Source organism: Dipodomys spectabilis, unplaced genomic scaffold (genome assembly GCF_019054845.1).
Source record: "Dipodomys spectabilis isolate Male_0828 unplaced genomic scaffold, ASM1905484v1 ptg000373l, whole genome shotgun sequence".
Classification (NCBI taxonomy): domain Eukaryota; kingdom Metazoa; phylum Chordata; class Mammalia; order Rodentia; family Heteromyidae; genus Dipodomys; species Dipodomys spectabilis.
This window is the reverse complement of record NW_024871050.1, coordinates 1,327,029-1,350,767: the sequence shown is the minus strand read 5'-3', so window position 1 is coordinate 1,350,767 and position 23,739 is coordinate 1,327,029. Positions and strand designations below refer to the sequence as shown.

Below are 23,739 nucleotides of genomic sequence, written 5' to 3'. Positions count from 1 at the left end.
TTGGAAATGAACTTTACAATTTGCAGGGAGGAGAGTCAAGGGGGAGGGAAAACAAGAGAAAACCAGGGAGGGGGTAACACTGAAAGAAATCCTCATTACCTTACTTATGTAACTGTAACCCCTCTGTACATCACCTTTACAATTAAAAAAAAAGGCAACAACAACAAAAAAGAAAATATGAAATGGAACAATCCAGCTATGGTGCTCCTATATTTCTGACCCAAAGGGAACTGTGGAAGATATAAAGCAATTAAGATTGTTTTAAGCAATTCAACTTTGGAGTGATTCCTGCACATCATTAGAAAGAAAATTCATATAAAATCCTTTGACCTTATCAGTAAAAAGAAATAAGCAGACTTAAGAGTGTACTTAAGTTAATTACTTTTCTTCTTTATCTGGCACACAGTTAATGGTCACAAAATGAATTATTATATCCTTTAAGAATGAAAAGATACAAACAACCTAACCAATATTCCTTAGCCTACAATCTATAAACACCATTACTAAAAAAATGGAGCCATTATTCACAGATTGCTAATAAACTACTAAACTCCATGTGGTAGAAAGGCCCAGCCATAGTGGCCTAAGAAATCTCCCCAGAGTGTGAGCAAGACCCCAGTGCCCAGAACTGGTCGTACATTGGAGGACAGTGACAGAACCTAGACAAATACTATTTCACACCAGTTTCAGAACTCACAGGTCACTTGTCATGGAGTCTTCCCTCCTCTAGGGGTGGAAGCAAACAGGGAAACATCAGATCCCAAGCTCTGTTTCCTTGTTATGAGACTGCTTCAACTTTTCACTGATATTATCAGCAGGGATAGGACAAACTTAGGGTGGTGCCTCTAACTCCTTCCTTTATCTGGGCTCATTCTTAAGTGCAGTCATTAGATAGTTGCACAGTACAGAGTAAAAGAGAAACAGCCCCACCGATTAGGTCCTGTTCATCCACCTCTTTCTAACCTTGCAGGATCTTAACACAGGTGTGACCTACATTAACAGAGGAGTTAGAAGGGAATGAGAATCTGAGGTCTGATATAGAAAATTCTTAATTATAGAACAGGAATGAAAGACAAAAGTCAGAAATGAAACCAAAAACATGCAGGTCCCAAATGCTTCAAATAAGTACAAGAACACCATATTAGAGGTGCTGTGGGAGAAAACAGAGCATCGATTTAGCATCACTGGCAAGACAAAGTCCTTATAGCTGATGCTTTCCATTACTAATTCATTTTCCTCAGATAGATGGGTAGGGACACACTAGCTTACATTTGCTAACTGGGCCAGCAAAAGCATGTGTTCAGCCCAGCCTACTTCATAGTGACAAGGTATGATGACAGTGTGACGCTGAGTAAGTGATAGCCTCTGATCATTCATACTAGAATAGAATTCATACTAGTACCTAAACTGAGTTCTTCAAAAGGTAGCTGTAAAGACTCAATGATATTCGTGTAAAGATGCTTACAAATTGAGAGTATTTATTCAAGACATAAGATTCATATTAAAGATGAAAAAGGCAGCCATTTCAAACTTTGAATTAGGGACCTTGTAGCACATCTCTTCATAGAAGCTACCTCTTAAGACCCAAAGGGAGGTGTCAATTTTCTAAACTAAAACAATGGACTGAGGACAGACAGATCTGTGTCCACTTAACTACTGTGCCTCTGCCCACAAGGCCTTAACTGTATAAATGACAACCGCTCCTTAGAAAAGACTTCTTGAATTTTGGCTTTCTTCTAGCTTGCAGTCAGTATAAGGCTGCTAGTGGAAAGGCCACGGTCAGTACGACTCACAGATTTAGGAACCATCAATATGAAGCCCCCATAATTAAATGAAGTAAAGTGTCATGATTGCATTAATCTAGAATTCATTTAGATTAAGTGAGGGCATACCTATTTTGACTTGTTCTATGAAAAGGGTCCATTAGAATAAACATATAGGATAGAAAAGAATTGTCACACCAGTGTATTTAGTTACGTATCAAGTACCTTTAATAAAACAGGTTCTAATTAGTGTAAGGTATGTCAATAGAACACAAGATAAATATATGTGTGTGTCTTTCTAAATTCTAAAACCCTCTAAAGTCTGAAATACAAGAGTCTTCAACAAAGGACATTCTGGACTTTAAAAAGTATGGGCTTGCAACATCTGAGTAACTCTGATTTAAGTGGAAATTCTATTAATGAGACTAGACTTTCAAGTGAACAACTGCTTAGGCCCAGTGGAAAAGAATGCCCAGGAAACCAAGAGCATCATTATAGATTCCTGGTCCTTTGCTCCTAGGAAGAAACCCTCCTTAATGGTACATTATTCCCATGAGAACAAGGAGTAGGCCCTCAACTCCCTTGGCCCTCAAGTTGGCCAGAAGCATGTGGCTGCTGTCTGAGTGAAGCATTTCTCCAACTTTTGATATCACTTGACATTCATAATTTATAAACAGAATGAGACAATAATGTTTGCTGGAAATTAGCTCATGGTTACAATGTGCTAGGAACTGTTCTAAGCCCTTTATGAATAGAAAACTCACTCATTCCACTCCGCCCCCACTCTGTGACAGGTCCTGTTACCAACCCACTTTACATCAGAGAAACAGTCTTAAAGAGACTAGGAAAGTTGTCCAAGGCTACAAGCTAGGACATGGCAGAGCCATGATTCAAACCTATCCAGTTACATTACAGGGCCCAGTTCCAATCATGCTGCTTTAATGCAGAGATATACAAATAGGCATATAGTCCCTTTCCCATAGAGACCCATATCCAACCGGGGAAGCAAGCTCAGGGGTAGATTTAGGTACAGTAACTTTTAAATTCTAACAGGAATTGATTTTATCTTGATTCTCTTTCTGCAATAGATATGTGTATAAGAGTATCCACTGATGTTGGGAATTTTTCTGTTGAATAAAACAAGGCTGATAACAGAAGTAGAAGACAATTACATAGTGTCTTTTAAAACAGGAAGTGACTCACAGAAAAGATACTTGTTTGGTTTTGTTTCAGCACAGTGCTTGAACTCCTCTAGCCCTCTCTTGGGCTTTTTTTGCCAAGGTTGGTACTCTACCAACTAAGTCATACCTCTACTTCTAGCCTTTTCCCAGTTAATTGAAAGTAGGAATCTCATAGACTTTTCTGTCAGGGCTGGCTTTAAACCCTAATTCTCAGATCTCAGCCTCCCAAACAGCTAAGATTACAGGCATGAATGGTCAGTGCCTGCTTTAATAGCTAAAAAGGAAAATACAACTTTCTATCCCTGAAGAAACAGCACTTTTCACATCTAAACAAAAAAATGGGATATAAGAAAATATCTAATCTGATATGCTGGGAAATTCAGTTTCATATTTGCTAATTTGACATTATCTTATACTTTTAAGTGAGCTTCACAGATTGTCCTAACTCATGTTAAGAGAACATTGAGAAGCTGGAAAGCTAGAATTATCCTCTCAAGGGAAAGATAAATAATGAGAGGAACGTTATTCCACTTATCCAGGAGCTTCTCACTCTCTTTTGATGTGTCACCAATGATTCAGTTTGAGTCAGACATCTCACAATAACTGAACAGAAGAATTCAGATCTAAATGATGGTGACACACAGGCAGACCAACCACTAAGTATAGGATGACAGACCCAAGTAACACATGGCTCAGATCATTTTAATATCTCTAAGAAAACCTTTTCATACTTGGTGAAATAATCGAATCTAATAATTTTGGAAATCAGATTATCTTCTAATATAAATGTTTCCTGGATCCCAGAATTGTTCCCTGCTACAGCATCCTGGATGGAAAGGCAAAATTAAAGTATACCAACTTTTTCACAGTTTTATCTGTTTGAGTAGAGCATGCTACGTGTTCTCCAAGTTTATTCCATTTTTCTCCTGATACATAGCTAGACTAATTTACCCATGTCCACTACGGTTAGCTGGAGCCACATAATTGAGTTTTAAGCAACAGAATGTGGGTAGAAATGATACCTATCACTTTCATGTCTCAGAAGATGATGGAGCCACTCAGCGGTCCAAAGCTCCCCAGCCCAATCCATTTTAGACTATGACATGAGTGAGAAAAAAATGTCAGTCTTATAGCAGCGAGTGTTGATTATACTGATGAATCCAATGTATTTGTGTTTTTCATGATCTCACTGTAGGGCATCAGTTAATCTATAGCTTCCATACTTACCTGTATCATTACCAGTGCAATTGATTATCAAACAAATTCCCAGGGGCTTGCTCTGCATTCTGTATCTTTCTTGAGTCTTGGGCTGGAAAGAAAAAGACTATTAGAATCACTCTGAATACTGTTCTCTTCCATAAGTCCCCCTCCTACAACAGCTCTTCTTTTGGATTTCCTTAAACATCACGTTGGCAGATGAGTCACTCAATAGCTACTGCCTTAAATCATCACAGATGACATTTCCTGTGAATACCAATTTTTTCTTCTATTAGGGTACTGTGCTTAAGACAAGCTATTTCAGTTGTCAATTTTAATGAAAATTATACTCTCTACATGTGCCTTAGCCTTGCACAAGAAAGATATTTTGAGGCAGAAAGAAGGTAGTAATATTGTTTCTACAGTAACCTAAAATAGAAATAAAGATACCTTTCCAAACCAGTCCAAAAGAGGTCTTCTATTGCCTCTTTAAGGAGAGGGAGGTACCAGCTGAGTGGAATGGGGAAGGGGGACAGAGCAAATCAAGATCCGGTAGTGTCACTGCCTACTTATTTGTTCAGAAATCACTCCTCCCTGAGGAGAGGAACCACTTTGGAATTTCCTTCACTCCAAATCAATCTACTTTGACATATCCTCTTTGCTACGTCCACAATTCTCTGGTCGACCAGTTCTTAGGAGAACAACATTTGGAGAAACCCATCATCACAAAGAATTCTTAATGGACAGGTGTTTTTAAAAAAAATCTGTTTTTGCAGATACTGTGCTTAAAATATATTACCAGGGCTGGGAAGGTGGCTCAGTGGTAGAGCGCTTGCCTTGCATGCACGAGGCCTTGGGTTCCATTCCTCAGCACCACATAAGCAAAAAGAAAAAAAGCCAGAAGTGATGCTGTGGCTCAAGTGGTAGAGTACTAGCCTTGAGCTGAAGAGCTGAGGGACAGCGCCCAGGCCCAGTGTTCAGGCCCCATAACCAGACCCCCCCCCAAAAAAATATATATAACCAACCAAATAAGGAAATATATTACATACCTGAAGCAAAAAAGCTCCTGATTCCTGAATGGGCATCTTCACAGGTTTTTCTGGAGGATGAAAGAGAAATGTTACAAAATATAAAGAGAATTAACCCCACTCCCATGCTGGCTGAGTACTCTTTGCTTATTTTCCTCAACTATATCTCTCCTTCTTGCCATACCTAGTGTAGAAGTTCCAACTTCATACTGAAAAACTTGACTGACAGGAAAACTCACAATTGCCCTCCTCCACAAGGACTATGAAGAAAAACTGCTCACATGCCAGTGAAAGAAAGTGTGTCTAGAAGTGTTTCTTCTTGGATCCTGTCTGCTAGGGTTCTATATGCTTCTGTTAGGTAAGATTTGCTCTCTTAAGATTGGAGAGGTTCTCTGTTACTATTTTACTGAATCAGTTTTCAATGCCTTTACTATTAAATTATTCCCCCTTGTCCATCCAATTATGCATAAATTTCTTAGCTGAGTATGCCAATTTTTGGACTTCACTTTGGTAGGTTCTCAGTGTTTGTTTGTTTTTTACTATGCATTTGACTTTGTTCTAGCTCCTCTGTTTTATCCTCCACTCCTGTTACTCTATTTTCCATTTCACTTATTCTGTTACCTATAATTGCTCTGTGGTTTGCATTGTGGAAATTGAACCTCTTATGCTTTTGAGATCAGTTCTCATCGTGTCCATTTAGTCTTTTAATGAGGTATATAGTGTGTCTTTTTAGGTCTTGGATTTCCTTTGACATTTTTTCTTTGTACTCTTGAAATTATTTTCGCGTCCCCCCTTGTATTTCATTAAGCAATCCAGTCGTCATTTCTTGAATAGCTCTCTTACCCTCCATCTCTTCTTCACTCTCATGAGGTCCTCCTCTGGATTATTGTTGCCTTTTGGATTTGGTTTGTTGTCTTGATTGCTCATAATCTTGTAATCTTGCATCGTGATATATGCATTTGGGTTCAGGGATTGTCAGGACCATGGCCCGAGCTTGGCCTGTTTGTGCCTGGGCAGGTGGCAGCGCTTGCTTGGCCCAGGTTGGCTTACACTGGGTTAGCCCACACTGGGTCCCCAGACCAGCATGCAGCATTGTGTGTGCTTGGCCAGGGCCTAGCTGAAAGGATTTCCGTCTGGTCTGTAGCAGGGACTGGCCTCTGAAAGGGGTGTATGCTTCACAAGGGGTGGGAATCCCACAAGTGTGCAGGAGCTTGAGCTCTGGCCCCAGGTTGGTTCTCTCCCCTCAGGTGGCCAGCATCTGGCTGCTGGCTTAAGGGCTTTGGAAGGGGTAGGCTCCAGCGGGTATGCGGATTTGGCTGTTTTTTCAAAGAGGCCAGGTTTCTCTGCTGACAGCCAGGACTGTGGTGGATGCAGGGTCCTAGACCCCCAGTATGAGTCCTGGTGGCCTCCCATTGAAGCCAACACGTGGGTCAGGGGAAGAGGAAGGACTCTGACCTCTTTGTCCTCTTCAAGTGTGGTGCCTCTTCTTGGGTGGGAAGGAAGGGTCCTGGCCAAGATCTGGAGGTCACTACCAGCACAGATCTGGTGAGGTGGGGGTCCCCGGCAGGGTACTTACTGATCCTGGAATTGGTTGTGGGTTGACCAGCAGTGCTGTGGCCAATCTCCATGCCTGCTGCAGCCTTGCTGGTAGGGTCCTGGGTCCCAGGTGGCCGCCGAGCTGCTCCTGCCACCAAGCCACTCTGGCTCCCTGCAGAGCCTCTCCACGGTGATACCACAGGAGCTCTCCAGGTCTGGGTGTGGCAGTTGCTCACCTCTGCGCTGACCAGGTCCAGTGCTGTGGGAGTTTTCTGTGTCTGAATGCTGCAGTCTGCGAGTTGGTCCTGGCGAGTTGGTCCTGGAGTGAAGGGCAGCCACGGGCCACTTTCCAGGCTTAGCCACATTGCCAGCTTGGGATGGGAGGATGGGGGAGGGCTCTTTGCGATTTTCTGTCATTATGTGTTTTTTTGGTTTGTATGTTTGTTTTTCTTCAGTTCCTGTGATTCTCTGCTTGTTTCTGTATTTGTGATTGTCAAGCTCTTGGGGAGAAGTACATGTTAGGACCCCAAATCTCTGTTTGGTTAGAGAGAGCTAGGACAATTCCCTGTTGTTTTGCCACCATCCTTTTCCCCAACCCCTATGGCTCATTTTTTCAATTGAATGTTTTCTTTCTTAGGAGATGGTGGAGTGTCCAGATATATGAAATGGACTATACAGCAAGAACCTATTAACTGCTCTTCTTCCTGCTGCTAGCTATTTGATTTAACATGGTCTATTATCATGGTTGGATTAATAATTAACATGGCCTGATTATAGTTTCCTTAAAAATATGGCAAAGATGATGCACTTGATGGAATAAGATGGTATTCTGATTTAGATGAGCTAATTCATTGGGTAACTAGAAATGCCAGTAAATTCAGTTAAGAGTTAAACTCCTTTATGAAAGCTTAGTTAGAATGTGTAGAAAAAATAGCCAACTCTACCTTTTTTTTTGGTGGTACCAGGACTTGGACTCAGGACCTCACAATGGTCAGTCTTGCTGGCTCAGCTGATGCTCTACCACTTGAGCCATGCGTGCAGCCCAGAAATAACCAACTCTAAAATGCAATTTTTGCTCTATTTTTATTTTTTCAGAAGATAGAATCCTATTGTTGCCTAGCCTGGGCTTATCTGAGGATCACAGTTCTAAGTTACCCAAGTAGACAGATCCAAGAGTCTCTAATCTCCAGTTAACCAACACAAAGCTGAATGTGGCCATGTGACTCAAGTGGTATTGCACCAGCCTTGATCAAAAAGCTAAGCAAGAATGTGAGGCCTTGCATTCAAGTCCCAATACTGGCACTAAATAAACAAATAAAAGAAAAATGCTGAGGTCAAGTGATCCTCCCACCTTCCCACCTCAGCTTCCCTAGAAGATGGATTTATAAGTGTGAAATACCACCTCCAGCTAACTATAACTTCTCCCCCCCAGGGCTGAGGATCAAACCCAGATCTCATGCATACTAGACAAGCACTGGCCACTGAGCTCTACCCCATCCTCTGCAACATTTTCTATGTACTTTATCAAGAATGTATAAGTGGATATAAAAAATTTGGTCTTACTTTGGATGATATGATATTCTGCAAGTCTTTGTTCTTTGTTTCTTCCATTCTGGAAGAATATATAAAGAATAAGGTCACACTCTTTTTTTCCCAGAAGCATGTTATATTACACTTCTTTAAATATCTCAAAGGATTCTTACCCAAGGGAGAAAAAAAATCACATTCACAGTTATCTAAAAAGAATAGCAAGAATGGTTAGCTCTGTAAATCCTATGTTATACTGCCAATAAAACAAGGCAGCTCTTCTTTTTGAAAAATGAAAACTTAAAAAAGCATAAATATGGTAAACATATTAGAATGTTTTGAAACAGCTTAATAAAACCACATGTTGCTGGGCATCAGTGGTTCATGCCTGTTATCCTAGCTATTCAAGAAGCTGAGATCTGTGTATTGTGGTTTGAAGCCAGCCCGGGCAGGAAGCTCCATGAGACTCTTATTCAATAAACATCTCAAAAAGCTGGAAATATCATTGTGACTTAAGTGGTAGAGTTCTCACCTTGAGCAAAAGAAGCTCAGAGACATAATCTCTTTCTCTTCCATATTTCTGATCAATAAACTTTCCAATCATTTTTATTGAAAAATAAATAAAAATGAAGATTTGAAAGGATAGAAATAAAAGCGATTGATACACTAGTGCTATAAAACTGTGGCTTATCAGGAATATCATTGGATAGTGGGAGGACTATGGATTGGGTCCAGCCTGCCAGTAGCTGGAGATGGACACTTAGTGTTCTTTAGGCCTTAGTTTCCTTATTTTGATCAATGAATGGATGCAACAGTGCAATCCTCAATATCCACTTTAGCTCTAAAATGCTATTGCTCAGTGGTATCTCCTACTGCTCATATTCTCCAAGACACTATTTATATTAAAGTAGTGGTTAATGTTTTCATCACATTTATGAAAGAGTTTAACCACACAATTACACTCTTAAGTCCTCACTACAAATTCTGCATAACTTTATATAGGATGAGGACAAGAGTACACTACCATTCTTCTTGCCAAGGTAAAATACTAACCGAAAAACGATGAGACTTTGTACTGCTTACTACCAACACAACAAGTGATTATGTAACATTTATGTTCATGAACTCAAAAACCTTAGAACAAAACTTTTATTGAAATTGTTAAAAATAAGCTTAGTAGAAAAACAAATACACAGAGATAAGTAGAGGACTTTTTAGCAGTTTGTAATTATAAAAAATGGAAGCAACAAATACATTATAATGGTTAAATACATTAAGATACACCCAGAAAATAAAAATTATTCATCATAATGATTAGAGGTTGTTATATATGAATCATCTGAAATGACTAACTTTGGGAAGTAAGAAGAAAACACTGTAAAAACTTTTTTTTTTTTTTTTTTTATTGTAAAGCTACTATACAGAGGGTTACAGTTACATGAGTGAGGTTATGAGTACACTTCCTCTTGAACATTGTTACCCCCTCCATTGTTTTCCCCCTACCATCCCCTCCCTCCCTCCCTTCCCCGAGGTTCTTTTTTTTTTTTTTTTATTGTGATTAAATGATTACATAATTTCAAAGTCACAAGTTCATTCTAACTTCCCTGGAGCAAATTGTCTACCACAGTCTGTAATATATAACAGTGTTCACATGTTATATACCATATTTGTGATCAGCAGCATGAGGATATTTAGTAGTGGTTCAACCAGATGAGCGGGAGTTCTTTGTTTCTTAAGTCCTGTTAGTTTTGTCGTATCACCTAACCTTTTGGATTTAGCATCCACTTATGAGGGAGACCATGTACCGTTTGTCTCTTCGTTCTTGGCTTACCTCACTCAACATGATTCCTTCTAGCTCCATCCATTTCCCTGCAAATGCCATTATTTTGTCATTTCTAATGGCTGCATAATATTCCATTGTGTATAGATACCACAATTTTTGGATCCATTCATCTGTGGTGGGGCACCTAGGTTGTTTCCATATCCTAGCTATTGCGAACAGTGCTGCAATAAACATGGAGGTGCACGTGTCCTTGTATATTGGTTCCTGTTGTTCAGGGTAGATGCCTAGAAGTGGTATGATTGGGTCATAAGGGAGGTCAATCTTTAGCTTTCTAAGGACCCTCCAGACTGCTTTCCAAAGTGGTTGTATAAGTGTACATTCCCACCAGCAGTGTAATAGGGTTCCTCTTTCTCCACATCCCCTCCAGCATTTGTCGTTGGCTGATTTGTGGATGTGGGACATTCTGACTGGGGTAAGGTGGTATCTCAGGGTTGTCTTTATTTGCATTTCCTTCACCACCAGGGATGATGAACATTTCCTCATGTGTTTCTTTGCCATTTTTATTTCTTCATTTGAGAAGTCCCTCTTTAGTTCCCTTGCCCATTTAGTAATTGGTTTGTTAGGTTTGGGAGGGATTAGTTTCTTGAGTTCCCTGTATATACAGGATGTTAACCCCTTGTCTGATATATTGCTGGTAAATATTTTTTCCCAATTAGTTGGTTGTCTTTCTAGCTTAGTTGCGATAGATTTAGCTGTGCAGAAGCTTTTTATTTTAAGGTAGTCCCATTTGTCGAGTCTCTCTCCAACTTGTTGTGACCCTGGGACTCTGTTCAGGAAGTTCCTTCCTGTGCCTATTAGTTCAAGTGTCTCTCCTACTCTGTCCTGCATTAGTTTCAGAGATTCAGGTTTAATGTTAAGGTCTTTAATCCATTTTGAGTTGATGTTGGTGCATGGTGATAGGCTGGGGTCCACTTTTAGTTTTCTGCATGTGGCTGCCCAGTTTTCCCAGCACCAGCGGTTGAAGAGGCTGTGTTTCTTCCATTGTATGTCTTTGGCTCCTTTGTCGAATATCAGCTGGCTGTAGGCCTGTGGATTTATATCTGGATCTTCTATTCTGTTCCATTGGTCTTCGGGTCTGTTTTTGTGCCAGTACCAGGCTGTCTTTGTGATTATAGCTCTGTAGTAGAGTTTGAAGTTCGGCATGGATAGCCCTCCCATATTGTCTTTATCCCCTAGAATTGTTTTGGCTATTCTAGGTCTTTTGTTGTTCCATATAAATTTTTGGACTGTTTTCTGTATTTCAGTGATGTACGTCATTGGGATTTTAATAGGAATTGCATTGAATTTGTATATTAGTTTTGGAAGTATCACCATCTTTACTATATTAAGTCGGCCTATCCAGGAGCATGGGAGGTCTTTCCATTTCCTAGTGTCTTCTGCAATTTCTTTAACTTTTTATAGTTCTCATTAAATAGTTCTTTTACATCTTTGGTTAGGTTAATTCCTAAATATTTTATTTTTTGGGAGGTTATTGTGAATGGGGTTGCTCCCTTTATTTCCCTCTCTTCCTGTGCGTTATCAGTGTATAGGAAGGCAACTGATTTTTGTGGGTTTATTTTGTATCCTGCTATTTTGCCGAAGTGACTTATGATTTCTAAAAGTTTGGGGATGGAGTTTTTGGGATCGTGGAGGTATAGTATCATGTCGTCTGCAAAAAGGGATAGTTTCACTTCTTCTTTCCCTATGCGGATCCCTTTAATGTCTTTTTCTTGCCTTATTGCCCTGGCTAAGGGTTCTAGGACTATGTTGAAGAGGAGTGGAGACAGTGGACATCCTTGCCTTGTTCCTGTTTTTAGGAGGATTGGTTGTAGCTTTTCCCCATTAAGTATAATATTGGCTATTGGTCTGTCATAAATGGCTTTTATTGTTTTTAGAAATGTTCCTTCTATTCCTATTTTCTCCAGAGCTTTTAGCATGAATGAATGTTGAATTTTATCAAAGGCCTTTTCTGCATCTGTGGCGATAATCATGTGATTCTTGACCTTGGCTCTGTTGATATGCTGGATTACATTTATTGACTTACGTATGTTAAACCATCCCTGTGTCTCTGGGATGAAGCCTACCTGATCATAGTGTATTATTTTTTTTATGTGTTTCTGGATTCTGTTAGCTAGAATCTTGTTAAGGATCTTTGCATCTGTGTTCATCAAGGAGATTGGCCTGTAATTCTCCTTTTTGGTTGGGTCTTTGCCTGGTTTGGGGATGAGTGTGATATTGGCTTCGTAGAATGAGTTTGGGATAGCTCCCTCCTTCTCTGTTTCTCTGAAGAGCTTGAGGAGTATGGGTATTAGTTCTTCTTTAAAGGTCTTATAGAATTCTGCTGTGAATCCATCTGGTCCTGGGCTTTTTTTTGTTGGAAGACTTTTGATAGCTTCCTGTATCTCATTATAGGATATTGGCTTATTTAATTGGTTAACTTCTTCTTTGCTCAGTTTGGGTAACTTGTATTTCTCTAAAAATGCATCCATTTCCGCCAAATTTTCTTCCTTTAGAGAGTATAGCTTTTGAAAGTAGTCTGTTAGAATTGTTTGGATATCTTGGGTACGTGTTGTGATGTTTCCCGTGGCATCCCTAATCCTATTAATATGGGTTTCCTCTCTTCTTTTTTTAATTAATCTTGCCAACAGGCCATCAATTTTGTTTATTTTTTCAAAGAACCAGCTTTTTGTTTGGTTTATTTTGGTTATGGTTTTCTGATTTTCTAATTGGTTAATCTCTGCTCTCAATTTGGTTATCTGGCTTCGTCTAGTAGCTTTAGGTCCCATTTTTTCTTGTTTTTCTAGCTGTTTTAGTTGCAACATGAGATTATTTACTTGGTCTGTCTCCATTCTCTTGATGTGGGCACTGAGGGCAATAAATTTGCCCCTCAGGACTGCTTTTGCTGTGTCCCACAAGTTTCTTTGTGAGGTGTTTTCATTTTCATTGAGTTCTAGGAAATGCTTTATTTCTTCTCTGATCTCTTCTGTTACCCAGGCCTTGTTAAGGAGTGTGCTGTTCAATTTCCATGTATTAGAGAAATTTCTGCGGTATGCTTTGTTATTGAGAGCTAGCTTGATTCCACTGTGGTCAGATAGGATACAGGGGATTATGTCGATCCCTTTGTATTTGCTTAAGTTCCTTGAATGAACTATGATATGGTCTATTTTGGAGAAAGTTCCATGAGCTGCTGAGAAGAATGTGTACTGTGTTGTTTTAGGGTGAAATACTCGGTAGATGTCAGTTAATTCCGCTTGAAGTATGGCCTCACTTAATTCGGTAGCTTCTTTGCCAATCCTCTGGTTGGTAGACCTGTCCTTTGGTGAGAGTGGGGTGTTAAAGTCTCCTAGTATTATCGTATTGGGATCTATTTTATTCTGTAAGTTTGAGAGCATTTGTTTAACATATCTGGGTGCACCGATATTTGGGGCATATAAGTTGATGATGGTTATATCCTCCTCTTGGATTGTTCCCTTTATTAATATGTAGTGTCCGTCCTTGTCTTTCTGTACTGATTTTAATGAAAAGTTTATTTTGTCAGATATCAGGATAGCTACACCTGCTTTCTTATTGGGGGAATTTGATTGGTAGATCCTTTTCCACCCCTTCACTCTGAGTTTGTTTGTATGTTTGGCTGAGAGGTGGGTCTCCTGAAGGCAACAGATGGATGGGTCTTGTTTTCTGATCCAGTCCTCAGTTTGTTTTCTTTTAATTGGCGAATTCAGCCCATTTATATTAAGAGAAAGTATAGAGAGATGCATAGTTGTCCCTGCCATTCCGTTTTCCTAAGTTTTTCTTCTTTCCTTTCCTCCTGTGCTTGCTCAGTTAGACTTTGAGTAATGCCTGTTTGGGGCAGGTCCCAGTTCCTGGTTGCTTTCTTCAGGTTGTGTCCCCCCTCTTAGAATTCTTTGCAATGCTGGCTTAATGTTTATGTATTCATTTAGTTTTTCTTTGCTATTAAAAGTTTTCAGTTCTCCATCGAATGTGAATGCTAGCTTTGCCGGGTATATCAGTCTGGGTTGGCAGTTATTGGCTCTCAGGGCTCGTATGGTGCTTTCCCAGGCTTTTCTTGCATTCATTGTTTGTGTGGAGAGATCTGCAGTGATTCTAATTTTTTTCCCGTTGTAGTATAGCTCCTTCTTCATTTTTGCTGCATGCAGGATTGTTTCCTTATTATTCAGATCCATCATTTTTACTATTATGTGCCTAGAAGTGTTTCTCCTGGAATCTTGCTTGTTGGGTGTTCGATAAGCTTTTGTGATGTAGTTAAGATGGTCGTTTTTGAGGTGGGGAAAATTTTCATTGACTATCTTGTTAAATAGGTGTTGCATTCCCTTGCTCTGGAATTCCTCACCTTCGTCCACTCCGATTATGCGAAGGTTAAATTTTTTAGCATTATCTGCTTGCTCTTGAATTTCCCTTTGGTTTAATTTGAGTGATTTTTCCATATCTGTCACTTTTTGGTCCAGTTGGTGTATTCTGTCTTCTGTATCTGACACTCTACCTTCCATTTCATTCACTCTGTTGACCGTGGCTTCTATTGTGGTTTGCATGGTGGAAATGGATCCCTTTATGGATTCAATGTTGGTTCTCAGAGTACTGATCTCACCTCTCAATGAGGTGAGATCAGTATGCATTACCTCTAATTTGGCGTTTATCTCACTTCTTACTGAGGTTTGTGCAGCTTCTATTTTTGCATCCAACTTTTGTTTGATATCCTGTATATCTTTTGATAGTTCATCCTTGTGCTCTTTCAATTTCTGATCCATTTCTCGCTTTATTTCTTGAGTCATTGCCTCCAGCAACCCTTGGATGTAGTTTTTGTCTTCCATTCCTGCTTTGCTCCCACTGGGGCTCTCCCCTGCGTGGCTGCTGGCTTTTGAGGTGAGCTTGCTGTCCTGGGTAGTGGTAAACCTTGTGATTTTTCTCTGTGATTTTCGCATGGGGGTTCAGGAGACTGCTCTTCAATCTTGTTTTGGTGTGTCTGTCTTTGCTTGGTTGCTGATTCTGTATTGGTAGAGAGAGTCTGTGCCTGATCTGGATTCTGTTGGGAGCCTATTTCCAGCTGCTATTCTGACTTACTTAGGATTCTCAGCTCTCTGCTGTAGCAATTCCCGCCTTTGGAAGGGTTGAGCAGCCTAGACTGCTTGTGTTTGCTCCTGCGGGTGCTCTTGGGAAGATCAGATGCTCTGGATGCACTCTCCCAAATACTGGAGTCTGCTATGGGCTCCTGATGTGTTTTTGTTTGTTTGTTTTGGGCTGGTTGTGGGCTTGAACTCTAGGTTTGGGTGCTGTCCCTCAGCTCTTCAGCTCAGGGCTGGCACCCTACCATTTGAGCCACAGCCCCACTTCTGACCCTTTTTGCTTTGTTCAGGCGCCGGTCCCCTGGCCTGGTTCCGGCCCCAGCCTGGAGCGCGCTCGTTAGGCCTGTGCTAATGTGTATACCACCTAGGTTATGCAGCCTGGAGGACACAGTTCAAATTTCTTCTACTGTTGATAGTCTTGACCCAGGGGCGCTCTTGCTCTGGCCTGGCCAGCAGAGTGTGCTCCACCGGCTGGTGGAGCTCTCGAACAGTTCCCAGTTTTAGTGGGTCCTGTGGTCCGGGTGTTGGGGTAGGGAGTCTAGGTCAGGGTCTGGGGATTCCCTCCAGCTCTGGTCTCCCTTGATGGATTCCCTGTCCCCTGATGGGTACTCACCCTGTAGGTCGTCAGTTGTTGTTGCAGTCCATCAGTTGTTGTTGCAGTCCGAGTTCAGTTGGGGTGGTTGCAGGCTGGGTTGGGCGGGCCCCCCCCCGCCGGGTAGTTGCGATCGCGATTGGGCGGGTGGTCGGGCGGACAGGTCCCTTTGTCGCGCTGCTGGTGCCGGGCGGCTTTGGCGGGATGGAGCCTCTCCGCTCCGGTGGAGAGTGAGGGGTGGGGGTGGGATCCTCGTGGAGACTCACGGCTGGTAGGTTTCTCTGTTCCTTGCGATCCGCTGTTCTGCAATCCGGTACCTGGTGATCTGCAAGCAGCCCCCTGTGTCTCTGTGGCTCCGGCAGCCCCCGCCGGGCCGGCTGGCCGGCGGCTTGGCGCACTGCCGCGCGGCCAGTAAGGTTGGGGGAGGGGTCTTCGCTCTTCTCTGTTCTGAAATTCTTCTTTTCCTCTCTTTCTTTTTTTGTAATTTTCCACCTCTGGTTTTTCTCTGAGTGTTCGTCTTTTTGTTGTTGTCGGTCTCTTGGGGAGATTAAACGTTGGAACTCGAACTCTCTTTTTGGTTGGAGAGAGCTGTGGCGTTTCCCTACTGCCCCGTCGCCATCTTGGTCCCCCCTGTAAAAACTTTTTAAAGAAAAATTTAAGCTGGGCACTAGGGGCTCACGCCTGTAATCCTAGCTACTCAGGAGGCTGAGATCTGAAGATCCCAGTTCAAAGTCATCCCGGGCAGAACAGTCCATGAGACTCTTATCTCCAATTAACCACCAGAAAACTGGAAGTAGCACTGTGGCTCAAGTGGTAGATTTCTCACCTTGAGCTCAAGAGCTCAGGGATAGTGCCCAGGCCCAGAGTTCAAGCATCATGACCGACCCCCCCCTCTCCAATTTTTTTTTCTATACACACATCTTTTTATTAAAATGTCTTCAAGGAAACAAATGAATAATGAAAAAATTGTATCTAAGTCTACATATAGTTATACATATTAACACACACATAGAAAATAGACTAGAAAGAAATATCCCAAACTATTAAAACCATGGTTGTCTTTGAGTAGTCTGATAGAGATTTGCTTGGCACCGTATGTATTTCTCTGTTTTCTCCAAATATCTCAATCAACATTTAACTTTGTTAACATAACAAATTACACATATTTTTAAAACAACTACACATTTCTATCACAATGTGTTCTAACATTCAAGTTCATGTTAGAAGAACAGGTGTTTTTATTAAAGTCCTGCTGAGATTCCACACATTCCCTGGGACTCCAGACTCACCCTTAAAGGTTCCTTGAGATTCCAGCTGGAGACAGAGACTAGAGAATGGCTCAGAGAATTTGTTCCTGATTCTTGAACTATTGGAACAGAAAAAAAGGTACTGAGTTAAGATCTATAAACTATTGTGTTCTGTAGACCAGAGGGTCTCAACTATGACCTTAAAGCTAGAACTCAATAGTAGTGACCAGCTGACAGACCCTAGCTGAAGCTCAGGCTAAAAGACCATGGGGTGAGTAGTATGAGGGAGAATGCTGATGTAAGAAGACAGGTGAAACTTGGGGGTTAATGAAGCGTGGTAGCTATGGTACCCTAGAGACACTAGAGTCAGAATTGGGTGGTAATCAGGCTAAATACTGGAGCTTGGCAGCAACAAAGTTCACCACATTCAAAAGTCGAAATGTACATAGCTTCACCACCTGTGTAAATTAAGGTACAGACTCTTAAAGACCAGATACTAGAACTGATTGGTAGTATTTTGCAGAAGGCTGAAATGCCGTGGTTTGGTAAATATGGGAAGCAGGAAGATGTTGTGATGGAGGTGGCAGATCTGGGATAGGAAAGTATAAAGGTATGTGCACTCTAGCCACAGGCCAGGAGTGGGATGCGGCATTCATCCACTGGAATAGTCTGTCCACCCACCCAGTGAGTGAATCTACCAACCATTTCCACTGTGTACAAAATAAACATACTTTAGAAAACTAAGAGGCCAAGGTTATTCTTACCAGACTGTTTATATTTCTGTATTTTTATCTTCAGATCTACTCTGTGGATATTCTTCAGGCATGTTTCTAATAAATTCAGCTGATCTGGAGAAATCAAATCCAGTTTCTCCAATTCATTCACCAGATCCAAGAAACTCTAAGAGAGCCACAAAAAGAAACAAATGTGAGTGGAGTTAATAAACTCATGAACACCTCAGACCATGAGATTTACAACAATAAGAAAATGTGACAAGATGTGCCATTCCAGTGTGATCTTTAGTAATCCTAATATATCTGTCCTCAGTAAATTGCCCTCCTGAGTTTGACTCTGAGAAAATGTCACTTGCAGTTACTTTGGTTATCATGTTGTTCCTAGGTTGGAGAGACGATGGGCTATTTTGTGTCAAGGAGTGCCAAGAGGACTGGGGGCATGGTTCAGGTAGTAGTAGAGTAGCTGCCTAAAAGTCTTGACTTCAAACTCCAGTAACTGACCAAAAAAACTTTTTTAACTGGAAAAAAATAGGAGACTTTAATTCCCATTTCCTTCTAGGAGAGGAGAAAATGTTTCTTTCTTTTTTCTATTTCTCTCTACTTTAACCCTATTATATAAAATAAATCCTTGATATAAGTTAATAAGTAAATAAACAAATAAATAAATGTACCATGAAAGAGTAGGCCTGAAAACAAACTCCTGAGTTGTTCATTCTCTTTCAACAAAGATCACGCTGGTGCTATACTGGAAGCTCTAAGTACTTTCCTTAACAAAAAGGAAAATAAAAGGTAGCTGAGGGGGAGGTAGTATATGAAAAATTCCAGTGATTCAGTCTTACAGTTCTTAAACTGTATTAGTAAATGCTGGACATTTCAGCTCATTCCAGGTCAGTTGATTACACAAAAAGGTTTAGGCACTTTGCTACTCATTTATTTTGAGCTACAGAGATTGTGAAAGCAGGATTTTTGTTTTTTTAATTTCTTTTGTGCTGAACTGCTTTATTTTCATTTTTAAAATAATAATAACAAACATAGTTAAACATATAAAAATGACAGAAAGTGATTAGGGGGCACCAAAACAGACTTTGTATTTTCTCATTTTCCTTCTCATTTGACACCTGAGGTGAGAGCACCTGTTACCCTGCATTCCCAGATTTCAGAAATGAACTTTCACATAAAGGAACATGAACAGTTTCTCAATCAATGACCAATCAGTCTTCAGAGGCAGGCTAATCATTTGAGGACCTATTGTTATTAGTTAGAGATGCAGACTTTTCTTGGCCTATAGTACCAAGCAAGGCTAGAATTTAGATATTCTTCCATCAATTACAATATCTCTAAAACCTTTATATCTATCTGGTCTTCACACAGATCTGTACACAGGCCATTTCCCTGGTGTATTGGTCACAAGGACCTTCCTTTTATCACACAGGCTCTGCATGCAGTCTCATGACCTCACATGGACTTGAGCTAGTTGAAGAGAAGTAAGATTATAGTCTGCCAGCATGGACTAGCTCTTCTGACTTTCTCTAGTTGGTACCAGTAGGTGGGACTTCCTAACCCTGCAGGTAATGTTAAACTAGGGGAAGAACTAATGTATAAACCAGGTCTATTTATTTTACAGAAATAGGATCAAACCTAAGGATAAAAGAAACACCCAAGAGCTGGGTAGTGGTGTCATCCTAGCTGCTCGGGAGACTGAGATCTGAAGATCATGGTTAAAAGCCAGCAGGAAAGGCTATGAGACACTTATCTCCAACTAACCACCTAAAAATCAGAAATGGAGCTATGGCTTAAAGTGGTAGAGTGCTGGCCTTGAGCAAAAGATCTCAGGCACAGTACCCAGGCCCTGTGTTCAAGCCCCATGATTGACAATAAAAAAGAAAGAAAGAACCAAAGCTATACCAGCATCACCCTACTTATTTTTACTTCAGAAACCAATTATTTTGGCATCAAAGTTATGAAGAAAACAAAACAAACCCTTAGACTTCTACTAATATGGCATGTTCACATGAATTCCCTCTCTCCAAACAATAAGAAGCAGTCCTAACTTCTAATAGGCTCTTGGGAATAGAAAACAGAAAACTCACCTTGTCCTTTGCTGTCTTAGCTCGGCCTATGTAATCCCTCATGAGGAAAATTAACGAGGACACATCAGATTTAGCCAAATTCTCATCAATCTCTGTTATGAGCACCCTGTGAACAAGACAAGTTTCTTTAGTAAAGAAGTGCTTAATGAGAACTCCTAAGAACCCATTCATGAAGAAAAATGTAGCTGTGCTGTTAAGATTATACTTCAGTAACTTAAGCTAAAGGGTTTTTTATATTTTGTGCATCAAATAAAATTGATTTTTTATGAGTAAGGGGGGAAAAAAACTCATTCCTATCCAGGCCAAAATTGCTTAAAAAACTAGCTCTTGTCTGCATGTGAATGTGTTCCTCCTCCCATAAAACAGGAAGAGAGCTTAAGGAAACTAAAAAAAAATTATCTTGTCTTTTTTTTTCTGGTCCTGGGGCTAGAACTCAGGGTCTGGGCTCTGTCCCCGAGCCCCTCTGTGCTTAAAGTTAGCACTCTACCACTGGAGTACAGCACCACTTCCAGCTTTTCCTGAGTAGTTTGTTGGACATAAGTTTCACAGACTTTCTTTCCTAGGCTGGCTATGAACAGCAGTCTTCAGATTTTATTCTCCTGCCTGAGTAGCTAGGATTACAGATGTGAGCCACCAGTGCCTGGCTTTTGTCTGGCTTTTAATAGGACATAGTACCTTCCTTTCCAACTAAAAAAAAAAAAAAAAAAAACCCCAGAGAACAGAAACTTCCCTTAAAAATCCCCTAGCAATGAAATGAATTGACCATCTAAGTGACTGGCCTTCATAACTAACATGAAAGCTAGAAATAGACTTTATGAGTAGCCTTTCTTCTCTTTTTTATTTTCATTTTTATTGTTATTACAAATATGATATACAGAGGAGTTACAGTTAAATAAGTAATGAGTACATCTTTTTGGACAAGGTCAACTCTTCCCTTGCTTTCTCCCAGTTTTTTCCTCCCATCCCCACTCACAAGTTGTTTAGTTCATTTTTAATATAATGTCCAGTGAAAAGCACTGCTTTTCTTTTTTTAATGTTTTTTATTGTGAAAATGCTGTACAGAGGGGTTACAGTTACATGAGTAAGGTAATGAGTACATTTCCTATCGAGCATTGCTACCTCCTCCTTTGTTATTCCCCTACCACTGCTTTCCTTTTTAACAAGCTGTCAGTTGCTGTTGATCCAGGAGCCATGCTTTGAGCCTAAAGCAATGAAATATCTGAGTTAACCCTAGTCCTCCTAAGGAATCTAACCTGAGATGTCTTGGTCTACAAAATTTCCTACTCCAGGGCTCCTGGGACAACCTCATGGTTAGTATTGCTACCATGAATATGACTGCTTCTTAGAAGGTTGTTTTCCCAAGAAGCCTCTCAGATTCTTAGGCATGGGAATTCTTCAGTGATTTTGCCCTAGAGCTTAACAAAATATCTAGCTACACTTAAACACAATGAAACTCGCTAAACAGACAGAAAAAAATGAATCTAAGCTTTCTACTTCACCTAACAGCATCTTAGAAAGGGTCTGACCCTCCGTCTCCACTCATCACAGCAAGGCAGTGGGAATGAGGAGATGGCACTTACCTCGTCTCAGGAACCCTGTTGGTGTCTCCTGAGTGTGTAAGATCACTGACATTATAAGAGGTTGGAAGTAAATTGATATAGTAAATTAATGTGACTGATGCTCATGTTTGTGAAGCTGGGTCTTATAATTTTTCAATATACAAATTGGAAAGCAAAGGTCAGACCAAGTTTAGTGACTGGCTTAGCCTACAAGGCCTATATAAATATGTAATATATAAAAATATATATAAGTAGTTGGTCCAAGGCTTAAAACAGGCCTTTCATCCTCAACTCAGCATTTTCCAAAGCCCACAAGTGCTTTCAGCTCTCCTCTGAGTGTGGTTCTTAACATCATCCCCAAATATGATTATTGATTATTGATAGAATAAAAGGCTAGTGACCTGGAGAAACAGCCATTTTAAAGAAACATGTTCTCTCCTCCCCCAGCCATTCTCTCTTTATCCTGCAGGGAGATTACAGGTTGGTTAACTGAAGAGATTTTTTTATTTGGGCCCTGCAGAGCCTCTGGAGGGCAGGACCACAAGAAGGGAGTCCACCGTTAAAACTTCCTCAGCAGAGGAATGGCTAGCTAGGATTCAGAAGAGATCTGAGTTCTACAGTAGTGTGAGGAAGGCTGTTGAGACTTGTCATTTCCTTTCTCAGTACTGGAAATTGCCAGAGTGACATCACAGAAAAATCAGATAAGAAATACCGCTGCAGCCCTCACACTATCAAAGACTGGCAAGAATTACTTGCTCTTGGTTGTTCCTATCTTGTTCCTTGTTATTCTATCCTTCAGCCACACATACACCATCTGTCCTCTACTTTTTCATTGTGATCTTCTACCCAATTCTTTCAGGCAATTGTGTTTTAAGAATTCAGTTCACTGGGTGAGAGTCAGGGAAGGAGGGACTTTGTCCAAAAAGGAAGGTACTCATTACCTAACTTATTTAACTGTAACTCCTCTGCACATCATCTTTATAATGACAATTTTTAAAAAAGAAAACTAGCTGGGCACTGGTGGCTCACACATCTGATCCTACCTACTTAGAAGGCTGAGATCTGAGGATTATGGTTCAAAGCCAGCCTGGACAGGAAAGTCCATGAAACTCTTATCTCCAATTAACCCCCAGAAAACCAGAAATGGGACTGTGGGTTAAAGTGGTAGAGTGCTAGCCTTGATCAGAAAAGCTCAAGGAGAGTGCCCAGGCCCTGAGTTCAAGCCCCACAACCAACAACCAAAAAAAAAAAACTTTAAAAAATTCAGAGTTCAAAGGAAATGAAGTAGAATTAGACAGCAGTTGGATCAGAGGTGAGGTAAGATAAAGTACCCTGACTTCTCACAGTCCTCGTTCCTATCATCCAGTAGAATCTACACCATCTCCCTCCTTCCCACCAGCCCAGTCTGGGGAAAAGCTGATGAATTACCTATAGTCCGAAACAAGATGGTGCGGGTTCCCATGCAGGTGGGCTTCCACTGTTCTTCTGTCCATCTTTAGGATCCGCTTAAGTAGGTCAAACCGCCCCATTCTGTAGAGCAGCTCAGCCAAGTCCAGGATAGACAGCTTCCCTCTTTCACGTAAAGTATCCAAAAGGTCCCTGGCATTAGGTAGAACCTCATCTGTAACGACATCCCGGCACAAAAATAGCAGTCTCTCCCTCTCATCTTCATCGAGTGCCTCTTCCACCTGATGGATGATGACTGCAGAAGGTACCTGGCACAGTGCCATGATAAAAAACTGCATCAACAAAGTTCCAGTCCACTCAAAAGAGAGCCATGGGTCTTGACGAATCAACTTCATTTCTGAGAGCTTTCTTCATTTCTTTCAGAGTTCTTTCCAATGGAAGAGTTCTGTCAGAGAGGAATTTTCTTTAAACCCTTTTATCAAAGTAATTTATGCCTACAACTCAAAGTATAAACACTTCCTTTTTTTACTGGCCTTCCTGAGTTAGATTAAATTCCTATTTTAAAATCTAAAAAAAGGATCCTTAGTAGACAAAGCCAAAACCCAAAAATGATCAAGAAACCAAGAGACACAAAAGAAAACCTACATGTTCAAGGAAATGAAACTAAAGGCAAAATACTCCAAAAACTCCCATATGGCTTATCTGAACTTTTCAGAATGTAAAGTAGGCTATTACAATAATGACAAAATTACGATCAGTGAGATCATTGACTTTTGGGGGAGGAAAGGAAAAAAAAGCCCAATGACTAAGCAGGTGAGTGGGGAAAGTACTGTCAGAAGAGTTAACTCTCCCATAAGAACTTGAAGAAATGGGGGCTCTGTTAAAGATAAGCTCTTTATGGTAACACAAATAGGTCTGTCCTTTCCCATTGCTCTCCCACATAATTTCTTTCTTTTTCATAACTTTTTTTTATTG

The 23,739-nt window shown here is 40.7% G+C and overlaps 1 protein-coding gene across 4 annotated transcripts in view; it reads right to left on the bottom strand.

Annotated features, from left to right (window-relative positions):
- Cflar (CASP8 and FADD like apoptosis regulator) overlaps positions 1 to 23,739 on the bottom strand; it is a 54,407-nt gene that overhangs the window by 17,751 nt on the left and 12,917 nt on the right. For 2 of the 4 annotated variants that reach the window (XM_042666962.1, XM_042666961.1), the window contains exons 2-8: positions 22,786 to 23,209; positions 19,799 to 19,904; positions 17,739 to 17,874; positions 17,017 to 17,093; positions 8,269 to 8,317; positions 5,191 to 5,240; positions 4,172 to 4,253 (exon numbers count right to left, since the gene is read on the bottom strand). In XM_042666962.1, the coding sequence (XP_042522896.1) occupies positions 4,172 to 4,253; positions 5,191 to 5,240; positions 8,269 to 8,317; positions 17,017 to 17,093; positions 17,739 to 17,874; positions 19,799 to 19,904; positions 22,786 to 23,159 (874 nt within the window). In that variant the 5' untranslated portion in view covers positions 23,160 to 23,209. Of the gene's footprint in view, positions 1 to 4,171; positions 4,254 to 5,190; positions 5,241 to 8,124; positions 8,127 to 8,268; positions 8,318 to 17,016; positions 17,094 to 17,738; positions 17,875 to 19,798; positions 19,905 to 22,785; positions 23,448 to 23,739 lie in introns of those variants that run through there. The other 2 variants (XM_042666960.1, XM_042666963.1) reach the window with 2 other exon arrangements.